Source organism: Typopeltis vanoorti, chromosome 20 (assembly GCF_054136105.1).
Source record: "Typopeltis vanoorti isolate ZY-2024b chromosome 20, IOZ_Tvanoo_1.0, whole genome shotgun sequence".
NCBI classification, from domain to species: Eukaryota; Metazoa; Arthropoda; class Arachnida; order Uropygi; family Thelyphonidae; genus Typopeltis; species Typopeltis vanoorti.
This window is the reverse complement of record NC_143568.1, coordinates 107,679,121-107,701,891: the sequence shown is the minus strand read 5'-3', so window position 1 is coordinate 107,701,891 and position 22,771 is coordinate 107,679,121. Positions and strand designations below refer to the sequence as shown.

Here is a 22,771-nt window from a genome sequence, read left to right as displayed (position 1 = left end):
AGATGAGTTTCATTCCACAGGATACTGTGTTTAGTGTTAATACTATGCTGCCATACCAGACTTTTGAAGTTTCACGCATTCGGTGTAGTGCTAATGTTCATCAATTCTTTTTTCCACAGAAAGCCTATCTGTCCAAAGTATGTCAAATAACATTCACAAGGGAGCTAACAAACACCATTTAAAGAAAGATTAGGTGACAGTTTATTTTCTGTAGATGATAAAGATGAGAAATTTTGTTGAAAGGAACATATGTGGGATTAAGGTGATTAAGAAATACAAGGAATTAGAACTCTGCAGTTTGTCAAAGAAACCTTCGTTTTAAACGTTAGAACATAGGAGCCAATTATATGTTGAATTTGATGAGGGTTGTAATCATTTAATTTCATTCAAGTGTTGAGAGCGAGAAGTTCTTGTCGTAAGCTTGAGGAAGAGGAGCACACATTATGTATGTTATTAATTAATGACTTGATAACACCAATTTTTGGGAGGTATGATGAGCATAGACTTTTGATTAATATATCTGCCAGTAAAGGTAGGTTTCTGATAAACACTGGAGGCTGTGTGAGTAAGGATGTCCAAGAATGATAACCTACCAGCATTTTATTTTTCCATGGTGAATTGAATGGGTGGGTGAAGGCTACTGATCTGATGTAGGAAAGAGGTAAGTTCATTTTCAGAATGAGGCCAAATAACAAAAAGCACTTTTACATCAGCCTAATCTCAATCGGAATGACTGTCTCTCTCTCCCAAAAGTTTGAGAGATTCTCATCATATTGGCCATGCAAGCTAAAGGCAATCCAAAAGAATGTTATCGTCATGCTGCAAGCAAAAGAAAGAATGAATGTGGAAGAATAACTTTATTGAATGCAGATGGTACACGAGTGTCGAAAGCTAAGGAGATTGTTCAGTTAATGAGTGCTCACTTTGCTAAGATATATCAACCAGGTGTATGTAGCATGGTGCACAGTGCTACTGCTACATTGGATGAAGAGTTAGAGATTAATGAAAATGAGGATGAAGAGCAGTTGTACAACCTGGATAAGAATTTGTCAATAGGGACAGATAGAATATCAGCCCATTTACTAAAGGAATGTTCAGCTGAATTGGCTAGGTCTTTCACAGTTAACTTGAGTCTCAGCTCAGGAATGATACCACAGGAACGGAGGGAATGTATGATAGTTCCATTGCACAAGGGTGGTGCAAAAACTGATGTGTCTAACTACCTATTAGTATCTCTGGTGTGGTAGTGAAGGTTTTAGAGAAGTTGGTAAGAACTCGTACACAGAAATGGGTAGACAAACATTCTATACTCTGCAGGAAAGAGCATGGGTTTACTAAAGGAAGGTCATGTTTTAGCAATTTGCTCACATTTTATAACAATGTTACAGCAGAGTTGGATAAAGGGAATAGACACACTATGATAATATTGGATTTTTCTAAGGCATTTGATAGGATACCACACGATAGGCTGTTGCATAAACTGGAGAATATGGGATTGGAATATAACCTATTGACTTGGATCAGGGGATGGTTGACAGACAGATATCAAAAAGTGGTATAAATGTGGGTGTGAATCTGTCAGATTTAAGGTAACCAGTGGTGTACCTCAGGATTCAGTCCTTGGGCCATTATTGTCCAATCCTGTTCTTTGATTTGCTTATTGTTTCTACACACTGATGATGTACTGTTGTTCTCAGTATGATATATTCGTACTTTAATTAAAGTTTAAGTATCGTTGTTTTCGCCAGGGAACCAGGGCGAACAGCGAAAAGTCAGCTACTGGAACAAATCCGAAAACAAACCCCAACTCAACATCACCAGAGTTAAAGATCGGTACCATCAACGTAAGAAGCCTGAATGGCAAAGAAATGGAGCTAGCTGAGGAATTAGATAAGTACCAGATCGACATTATAGTTGTGACTGAAACAAAAAAGACAAAAACTGGTGAGATCTTTCTGAGCAATAAATACAAAATGTTATATTCAGGCAATGACAATCAAAAAAAAAGAAGGAGTAGCCATAGTGTTCAACACAAAATACGAGGCTAATCTTTTTGAATGGCAGTCAGTCTCATGGGCAAATATGAGAATGGGAAACTGGACAATGAGACTTATTTGTGCCTGTGGTCCCACAGAAGGTTCTACTAAGGTAGAAGTGGAGGAATTTTCTGAGGCTTTAGAAAAAGCAACTGACACAATGAAAAAGGAAAAGTTGGTCCTTGTTGGGGATCTAAATAGTAGAGTAGGAAATGATTGTGAGACATACAAAAATATTGTGGGAAAATTTGGAGAAAAGAGCAAAGCTAATAATAATGGCAAATATCTGTTGGATTTCTGCTCAGGACATGGACTGGTTATTACTAACACCATGTTCCCACATAAAAATGTGCACAAATTCACATGGAGAGAAGAGGCTAGGAATAAGAAAAGTCTCATTGACTATGTTATTGTTGATAGTGATGTTTTCTCCCTGGTGCAGGACACCAGAGGGTACAGAGGAATTTGAAATTGGAAGTGATCACTATTTAGTCTTGAGCAGGATAAAATTGAATTTCATATTGAAAAGAATAACATGTAAGAAAGTTTTAAAGCGAATAAAAGTTGAGCAGCTCTCAGATGTGAACTGTAGACTAAAATACAGAAATATTATTGAAAAGAAAATGAAAGAGTTTGAGAACAGGAATCAAACCTTGGAGATTCAGTGGCAAACTCTGAAGGAAACATTGATTGATTCTGCCAGAGAGGCATGTGGTGAGGTTGTGTGCAAGGATAAAAAAATCAGAACTCCCTGGTGGACACAGGAAGTTAAAGATGCAGTGAAGGAAAAGAAGAAAGCATATCAAAAGTTCCAGGCAAATAAGTCAGCTTTTACTCTTACAGAATACAGAGACAAATGTAAGAAAGCTAAACAGTGTGTAAAACTAGCTAAACAAAAGTCATGGGAGGACTTTGGCAAGAATATAGAAAATAAATATCAAGAAGGTGGCAAAATATTCTGGAGGTTGTTGAAGAAGCTTAGGAATGGAGGAAAGAGTGCTGTAAAAGGAATTAGAGATGATAAAGGTGAAATGAAAACAGGAGAAAAAGATATCCTTGAAGTATGGAGTAATTACTTTGAAAAACTGCTAAATGAAACAAGCAGTGATGACAGCACAGTGATAAAAAACACTGACCAGGCATGCAGTCAGGAATACATATCCATACTTGAAGTAGAAAAAGCCATCAAAGGCTTGAAATGTGGAAAGGCAGCAGGAGTAGATGATATTCGACCAGAAATGCTGAAGTATGGTGGTATAAGAGTCTTACAGTGGCTGCACTGCATAGTTCAGAAAGCCTGGACAGAGGGACGAATTCCCGATGATTGGAGTAGAGCTCTCATAGTACCCATATATAAAAAGGGAAATAAAACTGAATGTGAGAATTACAGAGGTATTTCCCTACTGAGTGTTCCTGGCTAGATCTATTCAAGTATACTTGAGAAACGGTTGAGAAGAATTGTGGAAGAAAAGCATGGTGAAGAACAAGCTGGATTCAGGTCAAATAGAGGCTGTCAGGATCAGATCTTCACTTTATGACAAATAGTCGAGAAAGCATGGGAATATAACAAAGATCTGTATTTAAGTTTTGTCGATTTGGAAAAGGCATATGACAAGGTGCCAAGAGAGAAGCTATTCAATACGCTGCAGTTATATGGTGTCAATGGGGCATTATATCAAGCAATACTTAGTCTTTATTTGAGTTGTGAGTCAGCAGTTAGAATTGAAAGAAGTACAGGAAGATGGTTTAATGTTAAATCTGGTGTGAGACAAGGATGTACATTATCCCCTCTGTTATTCATTATCTATATGGATCACATTATGAAGGAATGTGGTATTAAACCTGATATCAAAATTGGAGATGTTAATGTCAGCTCTTTGCTTTATGCGGATGATGTTATACTTCTAAATAAATCCGCTACAAGTCTGCAAGATTCTCTGACTAAATTGAATAGCTGTTGTAATAGATATGGTATGAAGGTCAGCAATAAAAAGACAAAGACAATGAAAATAGGCAGAATCATTGAAAATGTCAACTGTGTTGTGAATGGAGAACCTGTGGAACAAGTAAAACATTTCAGCTACTTAGGCACAATTTTTACTGAAGATGGTAAACTAAATATAGAAATAGACAACAGAATCAGCAAAGCTGGTATCGTGGGAAGTCAATTGAATAAATTCATATGGAATAAGAAAGAAATTAGTCGGAACACTAAATTAGCTGTATACAAGACTGTGTTCAAACCAATTTTAACTTATGGATCTGAGAGCTGGGTCAGAAGTAAAACACTTGACCAAAGACTAGAGACCGCAGATATGAGAGTCCCGAGAAAGATTAGAGGCGTGAACAGATGGCATCAATGGCAATATCATATTAAAAATGAGGATATTAGGAAAGAACTTGACATTGTCAGTATCCAGGAATGCGTTAGCAGAGCTAATCTCAGATGGTATGGTCACTTAAATAGAATGGGAGAGGAAAGATTAGCAAAACAAGTGTTCTCTGCTAGGTTGGCAGGAAAACGACCCAGAGGAAGACCCAAATATAGGTGGATTGATACGGTACAAAGTGCCTTAGACAATAGAAATATAAGATCTGATAATGTTGGAGTCTTGACAAGTAACAGACTGATTTGGAGGAAAATTGTAGATAGGAAGTTAGTAATGATGTAATTTTTTCATGTAGTACTGTCATATCCTGTACACCCCTTGAGGGTACATGGCAGGAATTTGATGATGATGATGATGTATCATTGTGTAACACCACTATAAAGAACTACAGAAAAGTCTCAGACTGAGTCTCACTGAGATGAAGGAAGGAAATATAACAAAAGAAAATTGTATGAGAACAGCCAATACAAAGGACTGGCAGGAACCATACATCCTCATCATCAACAGTAACCATAGGATCAACATCCTGTAGGTGCCTGATGCCATCTTGATATGACTCTTCCATTGCATAACAGAATGCAATGTCACTATACACAAAATGGCAACATGAAAAAGTACAAATGTGAACCTAGAATGTTTAAATATCGAAAGGCTATTTTACCTTAATATCACACTTACCTGAAATCTTCATAATGAACCTCTCTCTCTCTCTCTCTCTGTGTGTGTGTGTGTGTGTGTGTAAACTAAAACTTTAGGTCAAAAACTTAAAATCTTTTAATATCAAGTCTTTCAAATGCAAAATAAGCTGTTATCTGAACAAATTTCATAACGTTTATTTAAACTTCTAATTAAAGAAATATTGTATATTGTGCAATATTTCTTTAATCTAGAGGTCTAAGAGAACAGTATAAATTTATGCCAGCTGTACATCACTGAGTTTCTGTCCAATCAGAAAATTGACATTCACAACAGCTGTATTTATAGCTTTCACCCTATCATCAGGCTGATTAATGAGGATTAACTTTCATCACTTCTGTTCTCTTTCTATTTGTAATTGGAGATGACTGAGTTGACTTACTATTGAAGTTTTTAGGTTATTTATTATTTTAATAGTACAGACTGCACATATTTAGTTTATTACTTCAGGAAGTGACATTAATTTAAGTTAATGTAATGTTTCAAAATTTAAAGAATTTTTAAATGTATATAGAAAAATATGGTTCCTGCCAATCGTTGTGTTCTGTCATCAACGTATGATTTCTCCATTTCATTTGTTCTGTTTCCTAAGATTTCTATTGTTCTATTTCTCACAATTTTGCTTTCATTATTTCCTGTGATTTCTTTTATTTCTCACAATTTCTTTTGTTCTATTTGTTGCAATTTTCGTTGATCTGTTTCCTGCAATTTCTATCACTTTATTTCTCACAATTTCTTTTGTTTCATGGGAATGGAGTCCGGGAGTATAAATTTAGTATTTATACCCTAAATTTATTATAGTGAACCGTGTGTTACAAAGAACTATATCTGTGGTCGCTAGGTTTTTGCTACAATAATTATGTCATTTATTTTGTTCATCTGCTGTTGTTTATTTAATAATTATTAATAATAAATTAATTAATTAGCTTAATAATAATAATATGATGACACACTATTTTACTATATGCATATAGAAAATATATAACTTTGCATTAACCTTGGTATTTTCTTGCATCTGGTTCTTAATGATGAGACTTCAATAAAGGTCAAAACTAGTCTGAGTAGTTGCCCTTCCCAATTGATTTTGCATTATAGGATACTGAGGCAATTGATGTGACATCAACAGTCTCTACATACAAGTATACTAGTCACAAAGATACTTCATGTGTTATTGTCTGAAGTGTAAGTGAAGTTTGTTCCACTTAAGGTAAAGTATTAAAACGAGAATATTATTTCAAGAAACAGACAATCAAACCTAAATCTAATGGACTGAAGAATCTTAGCATGATTCCATCTATGTCAAGCATCAATAACATGATAAGTAAGGCCATACTTATCAGATTCTAGGAAATTAATGCAGTACTGATATTCCTGGATTCTAATCTCAGCTCATCTGTCCAAAATAAAGTCAAAATTAACTGGATAGACACCAGGCAAGAGGAGAGAGGTGGTAAATTATCTTTGATGGAGGAAAGAAAAGACAGTTTTTGAGTTAGTTTGAAGGTAGTGCATAGATTATACTTGCACAGAATCCATGCTAACTGTTCCAATGTTCCTTTAAGGAAGATACGAAAACTCTTTTTACATCAGATTGTAGTCTGGTTGAGGAATGATATATAGTGTTAATTTTCTGGATAGTGATTTCATCATATTTATTAGTAGTTAAGGTGATTTTTAGTTTATTTAATTCTTCCAACAGAAGGGAATCAGAGCAGATTGCATGAGCTCTGTGTACAAGAGTTTTGATAGTACCGGTTTTCTGTGATGGATGATAGTGTGAAGACAGATGGATGTCACCAGTGAAGGAAGGTTTTCTATAAACAGAAAATTTGATACTGCCTGTAGAAGTATGGATTACTAAAGCATCCAGAAATGGAAGAGAGGTTAGTCAACCCATAGTACACAAGTACCATGGATGGACAAGAAGGAACTTGTTCACATTTACATTGAAGCGCTGTGGATTGTATTCTTTGGGAAACATGTAAAATAGCAGACTGTTCCAGAGAGCAGCAGTGGAAGGATGAATGAAGAAGAAGGGACTTATTCTTTGACTTTGGAGATGCACTGTGAGGAGTGATTAGTTACTGCATGCATTTGAATTGATTTGACAGTGGATGGTGGCAATGAGAAGCAGAAACTGAGCACATGTGTGAAAGAATGAAGTGTATTAGTGGGTGGGGGATCACTTATCAGTCTGACTGCCCTTTTCTGTACAGAGTCCAGTATCTTTAGAGAATTCTTGGGGGAACCACCCCAGATATGGGAGCAATATTCACTGGTCAGGCAGACTTATTTGTATAAAAAGTTAGTTGATTGCATTTAAAGTAATGCTTCAAGTGATAAAGACAACCTAACTTTTTGGAGGCAAAGAGGCAATACATGTCATGTGTTTGTGCCAAGAGAGATTTGAGGTTTGTGTTATCCCAAGAAGATGAATCTCATCATGAATGGGGATTTGAGTGTTGTCAAAAGTAAGGCTGGAAGCAAATGGTGTTTTTTGTGTTTTGCTTGCATTGAAACTGTAATGTGCTGTCATCAGCAAAACTATGTATTAGGTTGGTAGTCTGCTGGAGTAAGTCATTTATATATAGAAAGAATAAGGTGGGTTGAGAGACCAGAGCCATGTGGGACCACTGCATTGGTTGTATATTTAGAAGATAAGTAACCGTCCACCATCGCCCAAAGTGAGCGTCCAGTCAGATGTTGGCAGTCCAACTGTGGAACTCGGGGGGGGGGGGGGGACCAAATGATGGGAGTTTACTTAAAAGGCCTTTGTGCCAGACCGATCAAAAACCTTGGAGATATCAAGGGTGACCACTTCGGACTCACCAAACTTTTCCATGGTATTAGTCCAGATGTGGGTAACATAAGCAAGTAGATCACCTGTTGACCAACAGTGACGGAAACTATACCAGGACACATTTATTAACTGAGAATCTTCAAGATAGCACAGTAGTAGACCATTGATAGTTCTTTCCATTAATTTGGAAAGAACTGAAGTAAGAGAAAAGAGAAATTGGATGGTAGTTTGAGGGTACTGATTTCTCTCTCTTTTTAGGGATAGGTTGAATATGAGCTAATTTTCATATTGCAGGGTAGATACCTAGAATGGGAGTCAATTCTGGAGCACAGACCTTTAGGACAATTGGAGGAATGCCACTGGGGCCAAGAGACTTTTTGGTATCCAATCTGAGCAAAATTTTTCTGATTTCTTTTTGGTGAAACGATACACTAGGCATTGAGTGTAGTGTGTGTAGGATGGTTGGGGGGGGGGGACATTTACTGAAATCAGAAGTACAAGAATTGGAGAAGTAGGAAGCCAGGAGATTGTTTTTTTTTTTTTTTTGAGCAGTGTTGGGCAGAAGATGCGATCAATGGCTTTGGAAAGAGACTAGAATGCTGTTTGCCATGTGGAGAGGATGCAAGTTTCTCACTTTTAGCTCTTTCAAAGTTATTTTTTGACATGTTGTTAGTTTTATTGCAACTATCCCGAGCTTTGGATGCAAGCCAGTTATGGTGTGCTTGATATCTTCTCCTATACAACTTTGGCACACCTGCAAGAAAACCAAGGCTTAGATAGGGAATGAGAACTTAGGGCAGTAAAGAGAATATATTGGCATATAGAATTATTTCAGTGATACATTCAGCAGATAGGTTTGAGTCAGATGGCTAGAAGTAATAATCCATTCAAGAAAATGTGGTATAGTATTTGTATAGAGCATCCCACCTGGCTTTCTTGTAATGACATATGATGCATGGATGTGAGTGATTGTGTTTGTATTTGTATCTTCTCCTATGAGATTATATAACCTCATGGTGATTCATGATAATCTCATGGATCACCATGAGATTGTAGCCTGAGCTACCTAGGGAACAGACTACATTAATGGGGTACTTGGATGGGTCACTAGTGAGAAAGAGGTCCAAGGGTTTTTTTTTAATGTTGAGCCCTTACGAGAGGTTGGTTGGTCAACCAATAGTACATTAGTACCATATAAGGGTAAAGGGTATGGGGGACAACCACTCTCCAAAAGGTATCTGGAGAGTGGTTTGGGTTGTCCGGTATTTGGATAGGCATGTGCACTATTTGTTTAAGTTTGTTGGTAATGACAAATTGCTGGCATGGTTGGCTGAGTAGTTGCTGTATCCACTCTCCAATCAACAGGTTGCAGGTTTGAATCCCACAGCGTGTATGGATGTATGTGATTGTCTCTAGATGGGAGATGAATTATCATCCATTGTGAGACCGCTGCCCTGCTTACTGGAGGCCCGAAGTGGCTTGAAAAAGTTATATTTGGTCTCTAAAGCAGGGCTTCCAGACTTAGCAAAAAAATAAACCGAAAAATACAAAATATATATATATATATATATATAAATCAATTTTAAAAAATCTACTCATGGTACAAAATGTACTATAGGTTTGCAAATAACCTTTTGTGGGTGGGAGCAACATAAAAAGAGCCTCTCTACCTGCTTGATCTGTGCAATTGGAGTAGGAGACACAGCTAGTGCTGTAAACATTAAAGTCTCCAAGGAAAATGACCTCAATGTTAAGAATGCTGGATTGAAGAATATTGACTTTTAAAGAAAGGAAATCAAAAAGATCAGAATATTTGGTGGCACTATGAGAACATAAAGACAGCAAATTAATTTGATAGAATGGGGTACAGAGATTTTCAGCCAGAGGAGGTCAAAATTAGGAGATTTCTGGTTGGGCATATGTTTGCTCCAATATGCTATGTGAAAGAGTGTCGGAGCAAACATGTGTACAAACCTCATCTTTGGAGCAAAAGGAATCAAAAAGTGCGTGATTGGGAAAATTGAGGTGAGTGGTTGGGGGAGGGGAGGTAGAAATTTGGATTTCTGTCAGGAAAAGTAAGTGGAGTTTTGTAGATTGGAAACAAAAATGGAGATCACTGAGGTTTGAATAGAGGCCATGTATATACGCGTAGTGTATTAGGAAAGTTCTGCAAGGTTTGCTATTGACCACAACGATCACGCACATTCCCTATGCAGCGACAGAATTCAAATTTATGAGCTGGTTGGTAGTAGGACTGGATTTTCGCATTAGGACTCCTATTTTTATTATTATTAGGATGCCATATGTCATCTCCACTCTGTCACTTTTCTTCCAATTGTTGCCATTATTTTCTATTTTTGTTCCCACTACATGAAGTGAGATCTGGTCAAGTTATATAAAATGTTTATACATGTCTTACTTATATAAAATGTTTATACATGTCTTACTTATATAAAAATGTTATATAAAATGGTTTATACCTACTAGACAGTGTGAAGTTTCACATATTAAGCAACTAGGGACACACCCACATTTTTCAATATCGCCTTATACTGAGAAAGGACTGAATGATGGATGTCACTCATAAAGAGAAAGAAGTGATCCAGTGGGCAGGATCAATAATAATCAGATTTATTTCCTTGCATCATTTATAATTTGGTGCATTACCAAAAGAAACTATTTGACTGTTGCCACAGTTATTTTTTGCAAAATATATATAAGTGTGATATAGCATTTGAAGTTATCTACTTGAATGGTGATGTTTTTTTCTCACAAGTGGGCTTGACCGCACTATATTGAATAACTGCTATTGTCATATTGTGATGCAATATGTTAAGTGTAATGAAATAAATTACCTAGTCAAATAACTTAGTCAATTTCAATGCAAATAAAGTCCAGTACTATCTTATTTCTCATAAAAAAGAACCATTTTCTCCCAGTATTATTTTTGACAATACCCAAATTTCTAAATAATCTAAGATTTCTCTTCTTGGAATTACCCAGACATCAAGCCTCTCCTAGCATAAACACATAACAACCATTGCATCCTCAGCTTCTAAAAAAACTAGGATTTCTCTTTCACTAAGATGTTACTTCACCCCTGAACAGTTGTTAACCTTATACAAATCACAAATCCACAAACATCAAATATTGCTCCCACATATGGGGTGGGGTCCCTAAAAGCTCCCTCAAAATGCTTGACTCAATACAAAGGAGAGCAATCAGACTTATTAATGACCCATCTCTTACCAACTCACTACCCTCACTTTTGCACAGACGATCGGTCTCCACATTATGCGTTTACAAATATTTCCATGGAAAATGTTCATTCGAAATAGCATCAATAATTCCCTCACTTAGTACTAAACTCATTGGAACACGTGCAGCTGCTGCTCAACATCCATACACTGTGCACTTTGAAACCCACAGAACGTGTTTCTTCTCCTCCTCCATCTCTGCAACTGCAATACTATGGAACAGTCTTCCCCTTGATGTATTCCCTAAGGAATACAATATACAGTCATTCAAATCCAATGAACAAGTACCTTCTTTCCCAACCTCTCATGTATGAGCTCAACATAAAAAAAATAAACATTACTTTATGTTTGCTTTTATTATTATTTTTTTGTTATATATGAATTGATGATATGCAAATATATAATGTCCGAAGAGGTATACATATCTAATTTGAAATTCTGCTATGGAGCTAACAGTATTAAAATTAAATTTAAAAAAATGCAATAATGCAACAAATAAACAAGTGCTGTGATATAAATATTGCCAGGGACTTGAATCTTCACCTAATTTGCATATTGCCAGGGACTTGAATCTTCACCTAATTTGCATGGAGAGAAATGTTCAGTGTACTGAGTAGATGGAATTGCAAAAGAAGTGGCCACAATATAGCAATCTGGCATATAGATAAGATGCAAATCTTCAGATGATTAGATTCGATTTCTGCCAAATTTTCCAGATTTTCTTTGGAATCAAGCAGCCAAATAATTTAATTTACAAAGAAATTAAAAAACTAAAGAACGGAATTAACTTATTTGCAACAGAAAAATAATGGATATTTAATTATCCATTTTGAGAAAGATGAATGCGAAATCATTTTCCCAATAACAAATATATATATGCTTTGTGGAAAGAAGTCGACAGACACCAGAGCCATGGTACCCACCTTAATAAGATGTAGGACTTCCTTTTGCTGCAATGACTCCAGCAATTCTTTTCCAGATTGTTGTGGGGCTGACATCCTTTGACCTCACCCGATGCTCCAGTTCATTCCAGAGATGTTCAATAGGGTTGAAATCATGGCTCTGTGGAAGCCAATCAAGTCTGGTGACATTCATGTCCATTAATCACATAGTTACACTAGCAGGCTTATGACACGGTGCACTGTCTTGCTAAAAGAGACAATGGTCAGTTCTGTAGAAATACCACAAAGTAGAAAGCATTGCAAAGTTCGCAGCACTGCAAAAAGAGGTCCAACATTAAAAACCAGGAAAAACAGAATTATACCATCAACACCACCACCTCTAGATTTCATAGCTGAAGTAATGCACTCTGGTAAGAGACGTTCACTGGGCATCCACCACACCGACACCTGTCCATCTGCTTGGTAGAGTGGTATACACAGTCTTTGCACCACTGAAGAAAGTGCTGCATGTTGGTTCAGGTAATGGGTTTGCTGTTGCAATCCAACCATGGAAACCCATGTTGTGAGCCTCAGTTCTGAATGTTTTTGTGCAGATTTGTGTTCCAGTCAATGACCGGAACTTTGCATTCATATGAAAAAACAGCCATTTGTCACTGAATGGTAGTTTTTCATATTATCCTTTGTAGCACCCTACAGTCGTGTTCAGTGAGTGTGGCAGTTGTCCACTATGGGTAGCACTTGCAGTTGACTTCTTGCACTTCCATCTCGGTACAGCATCACTGATTGTTGATTTGGGATGGCCCAATTTGTCAAACAGATAGGCCTGCAACATGGCATCCTATTGCAATGCCTCTTTCAAACTCCATCAGTTCCCTTCTCGCAGCCATTTTATCCGGACACAGTTGCACTGACTTGGTAGCATCATATTCCCCTACAAACATGTGACTTGTTATATGGCATGATGCACCTTGCCCATGGGGAAGGGTGTCCACTGACTTCTTTCCAAGAAGTGGATTTGGTTCTTCAATTCTCAAACTTATTTGGAAAAATAAAAATAAATCAATTAAAAAATAAATAGAATAAAACAAAATAAAACAAAAATAAACAAGAGCTTAAAAAATATATGAAACTGCAAAGAATCCAAACTGGCTTTGGTAAAATTTAAGATGATTCACTCCACCTTTACATAAGCTTCCAAGATAGCTGTACACAATTCTTCTTTATATGAAAAACCAATGAGCCGAAGAAAAAGAACAAACTGTGCCATAAATCTCAAGAGGTGATGAGGCAAGATTGAACTGGTCCGAATCATGGCATACATCTCTTCAATCAAACCTGAAAGGATCATACCAATTAAATTCCTAATTTAAGGATCAATGAGTTAAGAATATATTCTTAAAAATAAACTGCGTAAATTACATTTAACCTTCAGTTAGCTAGTCAGTTACAGAATATTCCAAATGTCTTCTACTTATGCTAATAAACTAAAAATAAACTGATAGTTCTATTAAGCAATGAGCTGCCATTTGCTTAATTTTACATTTAAAATACAGAACAGTATACCAGTGGTCTCCAAAGTGTGGTACGCATACCCCAGGGGATACACGAGTCGATACATGGGGTACATCAAAAAAGTTTTATATTGATAGGAAAAAAATTAAGTAATTAATTAAAGATAAAGAATATTACTTTCTTTCATCAATTAAACATATATCTAATATACACAAAGACGTTATAAAGATCCTGTAAACTTAAATTTGCAAGTAGCGCACATTGGGCGACTTTGCACACATAATCATCCATGGCAAAGTTGTCATGTTTTTTTAAAACTAGGGAGTAAATCTCTTACTTCTTCTTATTGCCATTGTTTGTAGAGCATCCTAGTGTCGACAAGCCCAACTAGAGAAGGAAAATTGCTTAGTTATCCTGCTATCTACAGATGACACCACAGTTGTATTAATTATTTGACTATTAGTAGTAAGTTTAACGATTTTTTAGTATATATTGTTTCTGTGCAATTCCAACGCCTTTTTGTGCTTACTTTTATGTTTACACTAGAAATAGTGAATTAATATTATCAATAGTAAATGAATTATATTTAAATTTTACAAATTAACCTTCACAAAATGGATAAATGGTTAAAAAAATTTCCTCCAAAGAAACTGCGAATTGAAGATAATTATGATAATACTTCTACATCAGACGAACAACAAGGAAAAGATAGGATTGATTCTTCTATTCAAACAAGTTCGTTATCAGTCAAATTAAGTGATAAAAACATTAATCTAAAACTTAACAAAACCTTGCCCAAGAAAGTTCAAAATTATCAAGAAGACTACTTGAAATGGGGATTTACATCAACGATAGAACAATGAACCTCGTCCTACGTGTGTATTGTGTCATGAGATGCTATATAATGGAAGTATGAAACCATCATTAGTAAGACACTTAAAAACTAAACATCCTGAACATGAACACAAATCTTTACAATTCTTTGAACGATGTTTGAAGACATGTAATTCTCAATCCAACAACTTAAAAAATTCACTAAAATTAACGATAAATATTTGGCGGCATCTCTTGAGGTTGCATTCTTAATTGCAAAAGATCAAAAGCCACACACCATTGGGGAAAGACTTGTACTCCCAACTGCCATAAAAATGGTAGAAATAATCCATGGAAAAGAATATGCAGATAAACTAAAATGTATTCCCTTATCAGCAAATACCATTGGTAGACGTATAGAAATCATTGCAGATAATTTAAAGAAGCAACCATTAAAACAAATGACTCAATGTGGGAAATTTGCTATACAGCTTGATGAAAGCATAGATGTTGCCAACATGTCTCAGTTATTGGTATTTACTAGATATTATTTTAATAATAAATTACATGAAGAACTACTTTTTTGTGTGGCACTTCAGAAAAGATGTACAGGAGAAGATATCTTCTCAACAGTAAATAACTTCTTTGTTAAAAACAATATTTTGTGGAAAAACTGTTTAAGCATAACTAGCGATAGAGCAGCTGCTTCAATTGGTACAAAGAAAGGATTCAAAGGAAAAGTAACCGAAATAGCACCACATGTCAAATTCATTCATTGTATTATCCACAGGCAAGCTATTGCAGCAAAAAAAATGCAGCCTGATATACACAAAATACCGCAGGATGTTATCAATATAGTTAATTTTATAAAAACGAGGCCTTTGAATAGTAAAATATTTACAGTACTATGTCAAGAGATGGGCAGTATCCACGAAAATCTTCTATACAACAAGGAGGTTCGTTGGTTATCTCGAGGAAAAGTGCTTAAGAGATTTGTAAAACTAAAAGATGAGTTACGCATTTTCCTACTGGATAAAGATAAGAAATTTGCAGATCTTTTCAATGACGATAAGTGGTTATTAATACTATGCTACCTAGCTGATATTTTTGAAAAAGTAAACATGCTTAATTTGTCTCTTGAAGGAAAAGGTAACATTTTAACAATGAATGAAAAAAAAAAAAGAAAACGGTGTGCTATGGAGAGAGAAATTTGAAAAGGGATGTTTAGAAATGTTTCCATCTTTATCTGATTTCGTTACAGAAAATAATGTAAATGTAAAACAAACATAAAGTCTAATATCTGCACATTTAAAAGGTTCAGAGACATATCTTTGTAACTTATTCACATTCCTAGTGAAGAATTTCAATGGATTTTATACCCATTTGCAGAAAATGTAAAAATTGACCATCTTCTGATTATTTTTCAAGAGCAGTTAATTGACATTAGATACAACACAACTTTGAAAAACAAATTTCAACAGAAATCTCTTCACAATTGGTGGATGGGACTGAAGTCCGAGTATAGCAATTTAGTAAACACAACAAATGATGCATTCCTACCATTTGGTTCTACTCATTTATGTGAGGTATCATTTTCTGCAATGACAGGTATTAAAACCAAATATCGAAATAAATTAAACTTGAAACCAGACCTTCGTATTGCAGTAGTAGAAGTCATCAAACCAGAATTTCAAGAAATTATGAAAGAAATGCAAGGCTATTGCTCACATTAAATATTGTAATAAATATGTTTGTAAGCTGTTAATAATAAAAATAATGTGTAATAATATCTCCATCGTCATCTTCAAATTCCTGACATGTACCCTCAAGGGGTGTACAGGATATGATAGTACTACATGAAAAATTTACCGGTACACAATAAATAACGGAAAAAACTCATGTAAAAAGCTTATTTATTAGTATAATTTTCGCCTGTGTGTCACAGGCATCTTCAGTACATTAAGCTCAAAATTAAACACTAACTGACAATTCATTGTCAGTTAGTGTTTAATTTTGCCATGTTATCTTACAAAATAGCAAGATTACATTACATTCTCTTATGCTCATGTAACATCATGAATAGAAACCAAGACATGAAATTATGTTTGGAAATAGATTCATTTATACAAATATATATGCACTCTCCCAATATTGAATTGTCAGTTAGTGTTTAATTTTGAGCTTAATGTACTGAAGATGCCTGTGACACACAGGCGAAAATTATACTAATAAATAATCTTTCTACATGAGTTTTTTCCATTATTTATTGTGTACCGATATGTCTACTCACGGTTTACCTCTTTTAAAACTTAATGAAAAATTTACATCATTACTAACTTCGTATCTACAATTTTCCTCCAAATCAGTCTATTACTTGTCAAGACTCCAATATTATCATTATCAGATCTTATATTTCTATCGTCTAAGGCACACTGTACTGTATCAATCCACCTATATCTTGGTCTTCCTGTGGGTTGTTTTCCTGCCAACCTGGCAGAAAACACTTGTTTTGCTAATCTTTCCTCACTCGTAAAAATATCTAGCGTTTTTAATTATTATATGATGATACAAGACATATTTCCTCTTTATAATACTTATTAATAGATTTTTGCTCAATCAATTGGGGGTACGCACTATTTATTTTTTCTGTCTTGGGGGTACGCAATCAAAAAAAGTTTGGAGACCACTGTAGTATATATACAACAAAGGCAAATACCTAATTGTAATTAGTTCTTCCAGTCACCTTTTGACTGTACTGCCAAATTTTCTAGATTTTCTTTGGAATCAAGTAGCCAAGTGATTTAATTTACAAAGAAATTAAGAAACTAAAGAATAGAATTAACTTATTGGCAACAGAAAAATAACTTGCAGCAAAATAATGGATATTTAATTATCTATTTTGAGAAAGATGAATGTGAAATCATTTTCCCAATAACAAATTATAATTATATTCCAATAATATTAGGTATTATGACACTTAAAGGCATATTATTAACTAATTCTACCATGTCTATTAATTATTATTTTCAGATTTAGATTCCCATGGAAACCCATGTTATGAGCCTCAGTTCTGAATGTTTTTGTGCAGATTCATGTTCCAACATGGCATGTTGCCATGTTATCTTACAAAATAGCAAGATTACATTACATTCTCTTATGCTCATGTAACATCATGAATAGAAACCAAGACATGAAATTATGTTTGGAAATAGATTCATTTATACAAATATATATGCACTCTCCCAATATGGAATGGGTCACCATGAGAGAAGTAGACCAAAACATCCTGCAATGAGAGAGGGCTTCACCTAGTAGTGAGGAAGATTCTGGTGGAATATCCTCAAACAGAAAATGCTCACGTTATCTCATAATATTTGAATTTTGTTTCACATGAAATACCAGTTTTTTTCTCAAGTGAAAACATGATACAACTGTAAAATAAATTGTTTCATTATGCAAGCAGGTGAAAAAAAAGATTTTTTTTTTCACCTGCTTGCAAAAGATCCTACTGCAACTGGTTTTTGAAATTTGCTTATTATAAGACTGTTTTTAGTCAACAAAAATACAGTTTGCAGATAGTGAAACAGTCTTTTAAATTTTTATAGCAGTGTGTTCCACAGACAAGAAATTTTTTCACGGTTGCACTAATAATATTTTTTATTACAAAATAGCAAAGTAAAAAAAAGAATGTTATTATGGCATATTCGAAGGATAAAAAAAAAAAAGAGAAATTCTCTTTGTGGCAAAAATTCCTTCCCTTCCCTTTAAAGGACAGAAAATAACATTAAACTTTATATCCAACTTCCATGACATAAAGATATGCCTTTTTTTAGTACCAACAACAGACAATCTATTTTATAAAAATTACAATAATTTTAGCTGATGTCCATTCTTAAACAACTGAATACTGAGACCCAGAAAGAAAAGAAAAGAAAAGAAAACAGTGGGAATAAGCAAATTGTAAAGAAATAGTATGGATAAAATGAAGTTATTGATTTAGATCAGGGGTCGGCAACATTTTCAGACTTGTGGGCCACATTCAACTTTTATTTTTAATAATCAGGCCACAAGCGTTTAATTAAGAGAAAATAGTGAGTGAAAAAAATATTTCTAACAAATATACATCCCCTGAAAATAATAGCTGATGTTATTGAATTATTAAATTATATTAAAAGATGGACTAAGGAATGCGACTGCAAAAGTGCGCCAAAATCTCTGTTGTTGTCGGATAAAGTCGCCTTTGTTAACCCCACTCCTGATGACTCACACGGTTGATTCGCACCAAGCTGCATGGCGATATCACAAAGTATAGGTATAAAATTATTTTTAATTTATTATTCATATTATAAAATGTATTATTTAAATAATTCAACATACAGGCCACGTGTGCCATGTAAGTATGGACAACTTTTCATGTGCTGCCAAAAATGCATGTTTGGGCCGTGGGCCGCTGGTTGCCAATCCCTAATTTAGATAATAATGAAATGTGAAATACACACTGTGAAAAGTATGAAATAAGAAATTAGAAAAAAAAGTATATATAATTCACTTACTGTGAGCAGTCATGGCAGGTAGGAAGGAGAGGGGATGTGATTGGAATACTTCAAATGAACATAAAATTTAAATCAATTCCATATAGAACGTGTCTCACATAATTTCATCATATATTTTACAACAGGAAGAAACGGAATTATTATTATTGAAATGAGCACTCTAAAAATAACAACAACAATAATAATCCGTTTTATTTTTCAATTGCAAGTTCATTTGAAATACTACTGAATACATACATTATATTACAAATGAGTATTACAAATTTGTAATATTTTAAAGTTAGCCTTAAAATAAGAATGTAATGCAATTTAACACAATATCTTGTTCATGAAAGCAGAAAGATTTATTCACAAACCACAGCAGTGTATCTAAATCTATAAACACAGTGTATCTAAGTCTGTAACCATAATGACATGACATGACATGAATATTCCAATATATATATTGAAGCACTGCAAGAAAAAAAAGGAGTAAAGTTCAAATCATATTTATTTCAATAAATGTTGCCTGATTTTAGTGAAGATGGTAAATTAAATATAGAAATAGACAACAGAATCAGCAAAGCTGGTATGGTGGGAAGTCAATTGAATAAATTCATATGGAATAAGAGAGAAATTAGTCAGAACACTAAATTAGCTGTATACAAGACAGTGTTCAAACCAGTTTTAACTTATGGATCTGAGAGCTGGGTCAGAAGTAAAACACTTGACCAAAGACCACAGATATGAGAGTCCTAAGAAAGATTAGAGACGTGAACAGATGGCATCAATGGTAACATCATATTAAAAACGAGGATATTAGGAAAGAACTCGACATTGTCAGCATCCAGGAATGCGTTAGCAGAGCTAATCTCAGGTGGTATGGTCACTTAAATAGAATGGGAGAGGAAAGATTAGCAAAACAAGTGTTCTCTGCCAGGTTGGCAGGAAAACAACCCAGAGGAAGACCAAGATATAGGTGGATTGATACGGTATAAAGCGCCTCAGACGATAGAAATATAAGATCTGATAATGTTGGAGTCTTGACAAGTAACAGACTGATTTGGAGGAAAATTGTAGACAGAAAGTTAGTAATGATGTAATTTTTTCATGTGGTACTATCATATCCTGTACACCCCTTGAGGGTACATGGCAGGAATTTGATGATGATGATGGTAGCTTTTTTTTTCTTCCCCAAGAATATTTTAAAATAATTGTTTAACCTCTCAAGTGGCTGATGTGGAAGAAATATTCAGACCACCTTAACATTATTCATGTAATTACTCTCCTCTGCAGTATATCCCTTAATTAGCTTAGAGACATTAGTGGATGAGCTGTCAATGAGTGACCTTTGTGTCACTTGATTTAAAGTATACTGTGTTACTCAGAATTTCCTTCATTGGTGTCTTCAATATTTCAACTTTTTGCTGGACAATTTATTTATTGTCTCTTTCTAAATGAAAATGAATTTCATATGTGTGAAAATAAATAACCAACCCTGAAGTGACCACAGACCAGCCTTTGCAATGAATTTTAAGTAGTAGATTTGCATTTATTCTTCAAATGCTCGCATTAAAAAATCATTATGTTAAATATTTATATATTTTTAAAATAACATTTATTGAAATAAATATGAACTTTTGTTTTCTTTCCATGGAAAATAATATTGTATGGATCATCCCACTTCAGTTTTAGAAACAAGCTTTTCTGTTTTTGTGAACAAATTATGTTAAACTGCATCACTATCTTTCTCATTTTTTTAATATCAAAAATTTATATCCAATGATATTTCAGCAGGAACTTATTTGTCTTCTGCTTGTAATTATAACAGATTATTATTATTTTTAGTTAATTTGTAGGATGCATATTTCTATAATATTCAGTGATTAATCACTATAGATATGGTGAAAATACATGAAACATATCCTATATATTCATATATTGTCCTGTGCTAATTCTGATGATTTCCAATTGCACCTCAGCTCCTGGAATTAAATAATTACTTCGTCTGATTTTCTATTGGTTCGAAAATTTTCATTGACAGTATTTGAATTCTATTACAAATTCTATTCTGACAAAAGAAGTAAGGTAATACTGTTGTATTTGTGGAAGCAGCTACTTCTAATTTTGGACAATTTCTTTGCAATCTACAACCAATTGTTCAGCTATATACTGGAATTATCGTAAGTTTAGAAACACTATGCTATATTTTCATCATATAAATGTATGCAATGAAAAAGAAAGCTCCGTAGTGTTTGTTTTTTCTCAAAAAATTCCAAATATTATCACTTTTACTGCTCTGAAGGTTGTCATTTCTGAAATAAGCTGCCTTAGATAATAACCTTCTCAGCTGAAGAAAAAGCTAAAAGCTTGGATTACTCTCACTATTATTGACAAAGAAAGAACACTTCCCCAGAAGTCACACTAAGAGCCTCAAGCAGTAGTGCAGAATACATCAGCAATGTCTTGTTTTATTTTCAATTATATCCTAAATAGAAATAGTGATACTTCCTTTAAAGGCGAATACAGTATTTATGACAAAATAATTTCTTAATTTATAATAATCATGGTTTTATTATTCAATAATTATAAGTTATTTGATATAAGTATCTAAGAAAGACAGAAGGATTTGAATTTTTTTTTTTTTTAAAGGTGCATATATATATATATATATATTACATAAGCATTCACCTTTTTTGGGGGAGGAGGGAACAGGTTACCCACCTATTCATCCTACAGTATTTCAAACAATTTATTTTCAAACAGTTCACAAGAAAAATGAATTTCATATGTGTGAAAATAAATAATTCCCAAGTGATTTACAAATGTAAATCACTTGGGAACACGTTCAAACATTTTACTGTATGAGCATGCTACAAGAAAATACCAAATAATAATAATAATAATAATAAGAAAATATGTAGTACCATAGCCCCACCTTTTCCGCAGTTTCAGTTATCCATGGTCAACCCTTGTTGAAAATATTAAATGGAAAATTCCAGAAATAAACAATTGATAAGTTTTAAATTAAATGCTATTCTGAGTAACATGATGAAATCTTGGGTGTCCTACCCAGGATGTGAATCATTGCTTTGTCCAGCATATCCATGCTGTACAGTATATGCTATCCACCTGTTTGGCACTTATTAGTACATAATAAGTTTAGTTTAATCCTTTATCTAAGTGTGAGCAAACAAAGTTTGCGCCTGAAAGTATCTTCAGGACTGGGGTAAGGTAGTGCAACACCAGGAAACTCGTTGCAAAGGTGGAGAAAGCTCTCATCACTCCTATCTCAGTATCTCCCATAATGCAAAGCACATCTTCTTGCGGATATGTGTAATGCTATGCATTAAGGCAAGGGCCACTACCCATACCGGTTTCGACCTTTATTGAGGTCTTGTCAGTGGGAGCCAGGCCCAGTAGTGGAGATACAAAGGCAGAAGCAATGAGAGGTCATCCTAACCTATAGGAGTTGCCAAAGGGTGTGCAACCTTATTATTAAATTACTCCGGATTCAGAGAATACTACTGGGCCTGGCTCCAACTGACGAGACCTCAATAAAGGTCGAAACCGGTATGGGTAGTGGCCCTTGCCTTAATGCATAGCATTACACATATCCGCAAGGAGATGTGCTCTGCATCACGGGAGATACTGAGATAGGAGTGATGAGAGCTTTCTCCACCTTTGCAACGAGTTGCCTGGTGTTACACTACCTTACCCCAGTCCTGAAGATACTTTCAGGCGCAAACTTTGTTTGCTCACACTTGGATAAAGGATTAAACTAAACTTATTATAGTCTAACCAAGTGAAAAATAAACTCTCAACATCTTTCT

General features: G+C 34.7%; 1 protein-coding gene across 1 annotated transcript in view; it reads right to left on the bottom strand.

The window, feature by feature from the left end:
- Positions 1-22,771, bottom strand: part of Nup107 (nuclear pore complex protein Nup107) — a 304,699-nt gene that overhangs the window by 86,926 nt on the left and 195,002 nt on the right. Inside the window, exon 17 of the mRNA XM_090410299.1 lies at positions 13,262-13,416. Within this exon, the coding sequence (XP_090266425.1) occupies positions 13,262-13,416 (155 nt within the window). The remainder of the gene's footprint in view (positions 1-13,261; positions 13,417-22,771) is intronic.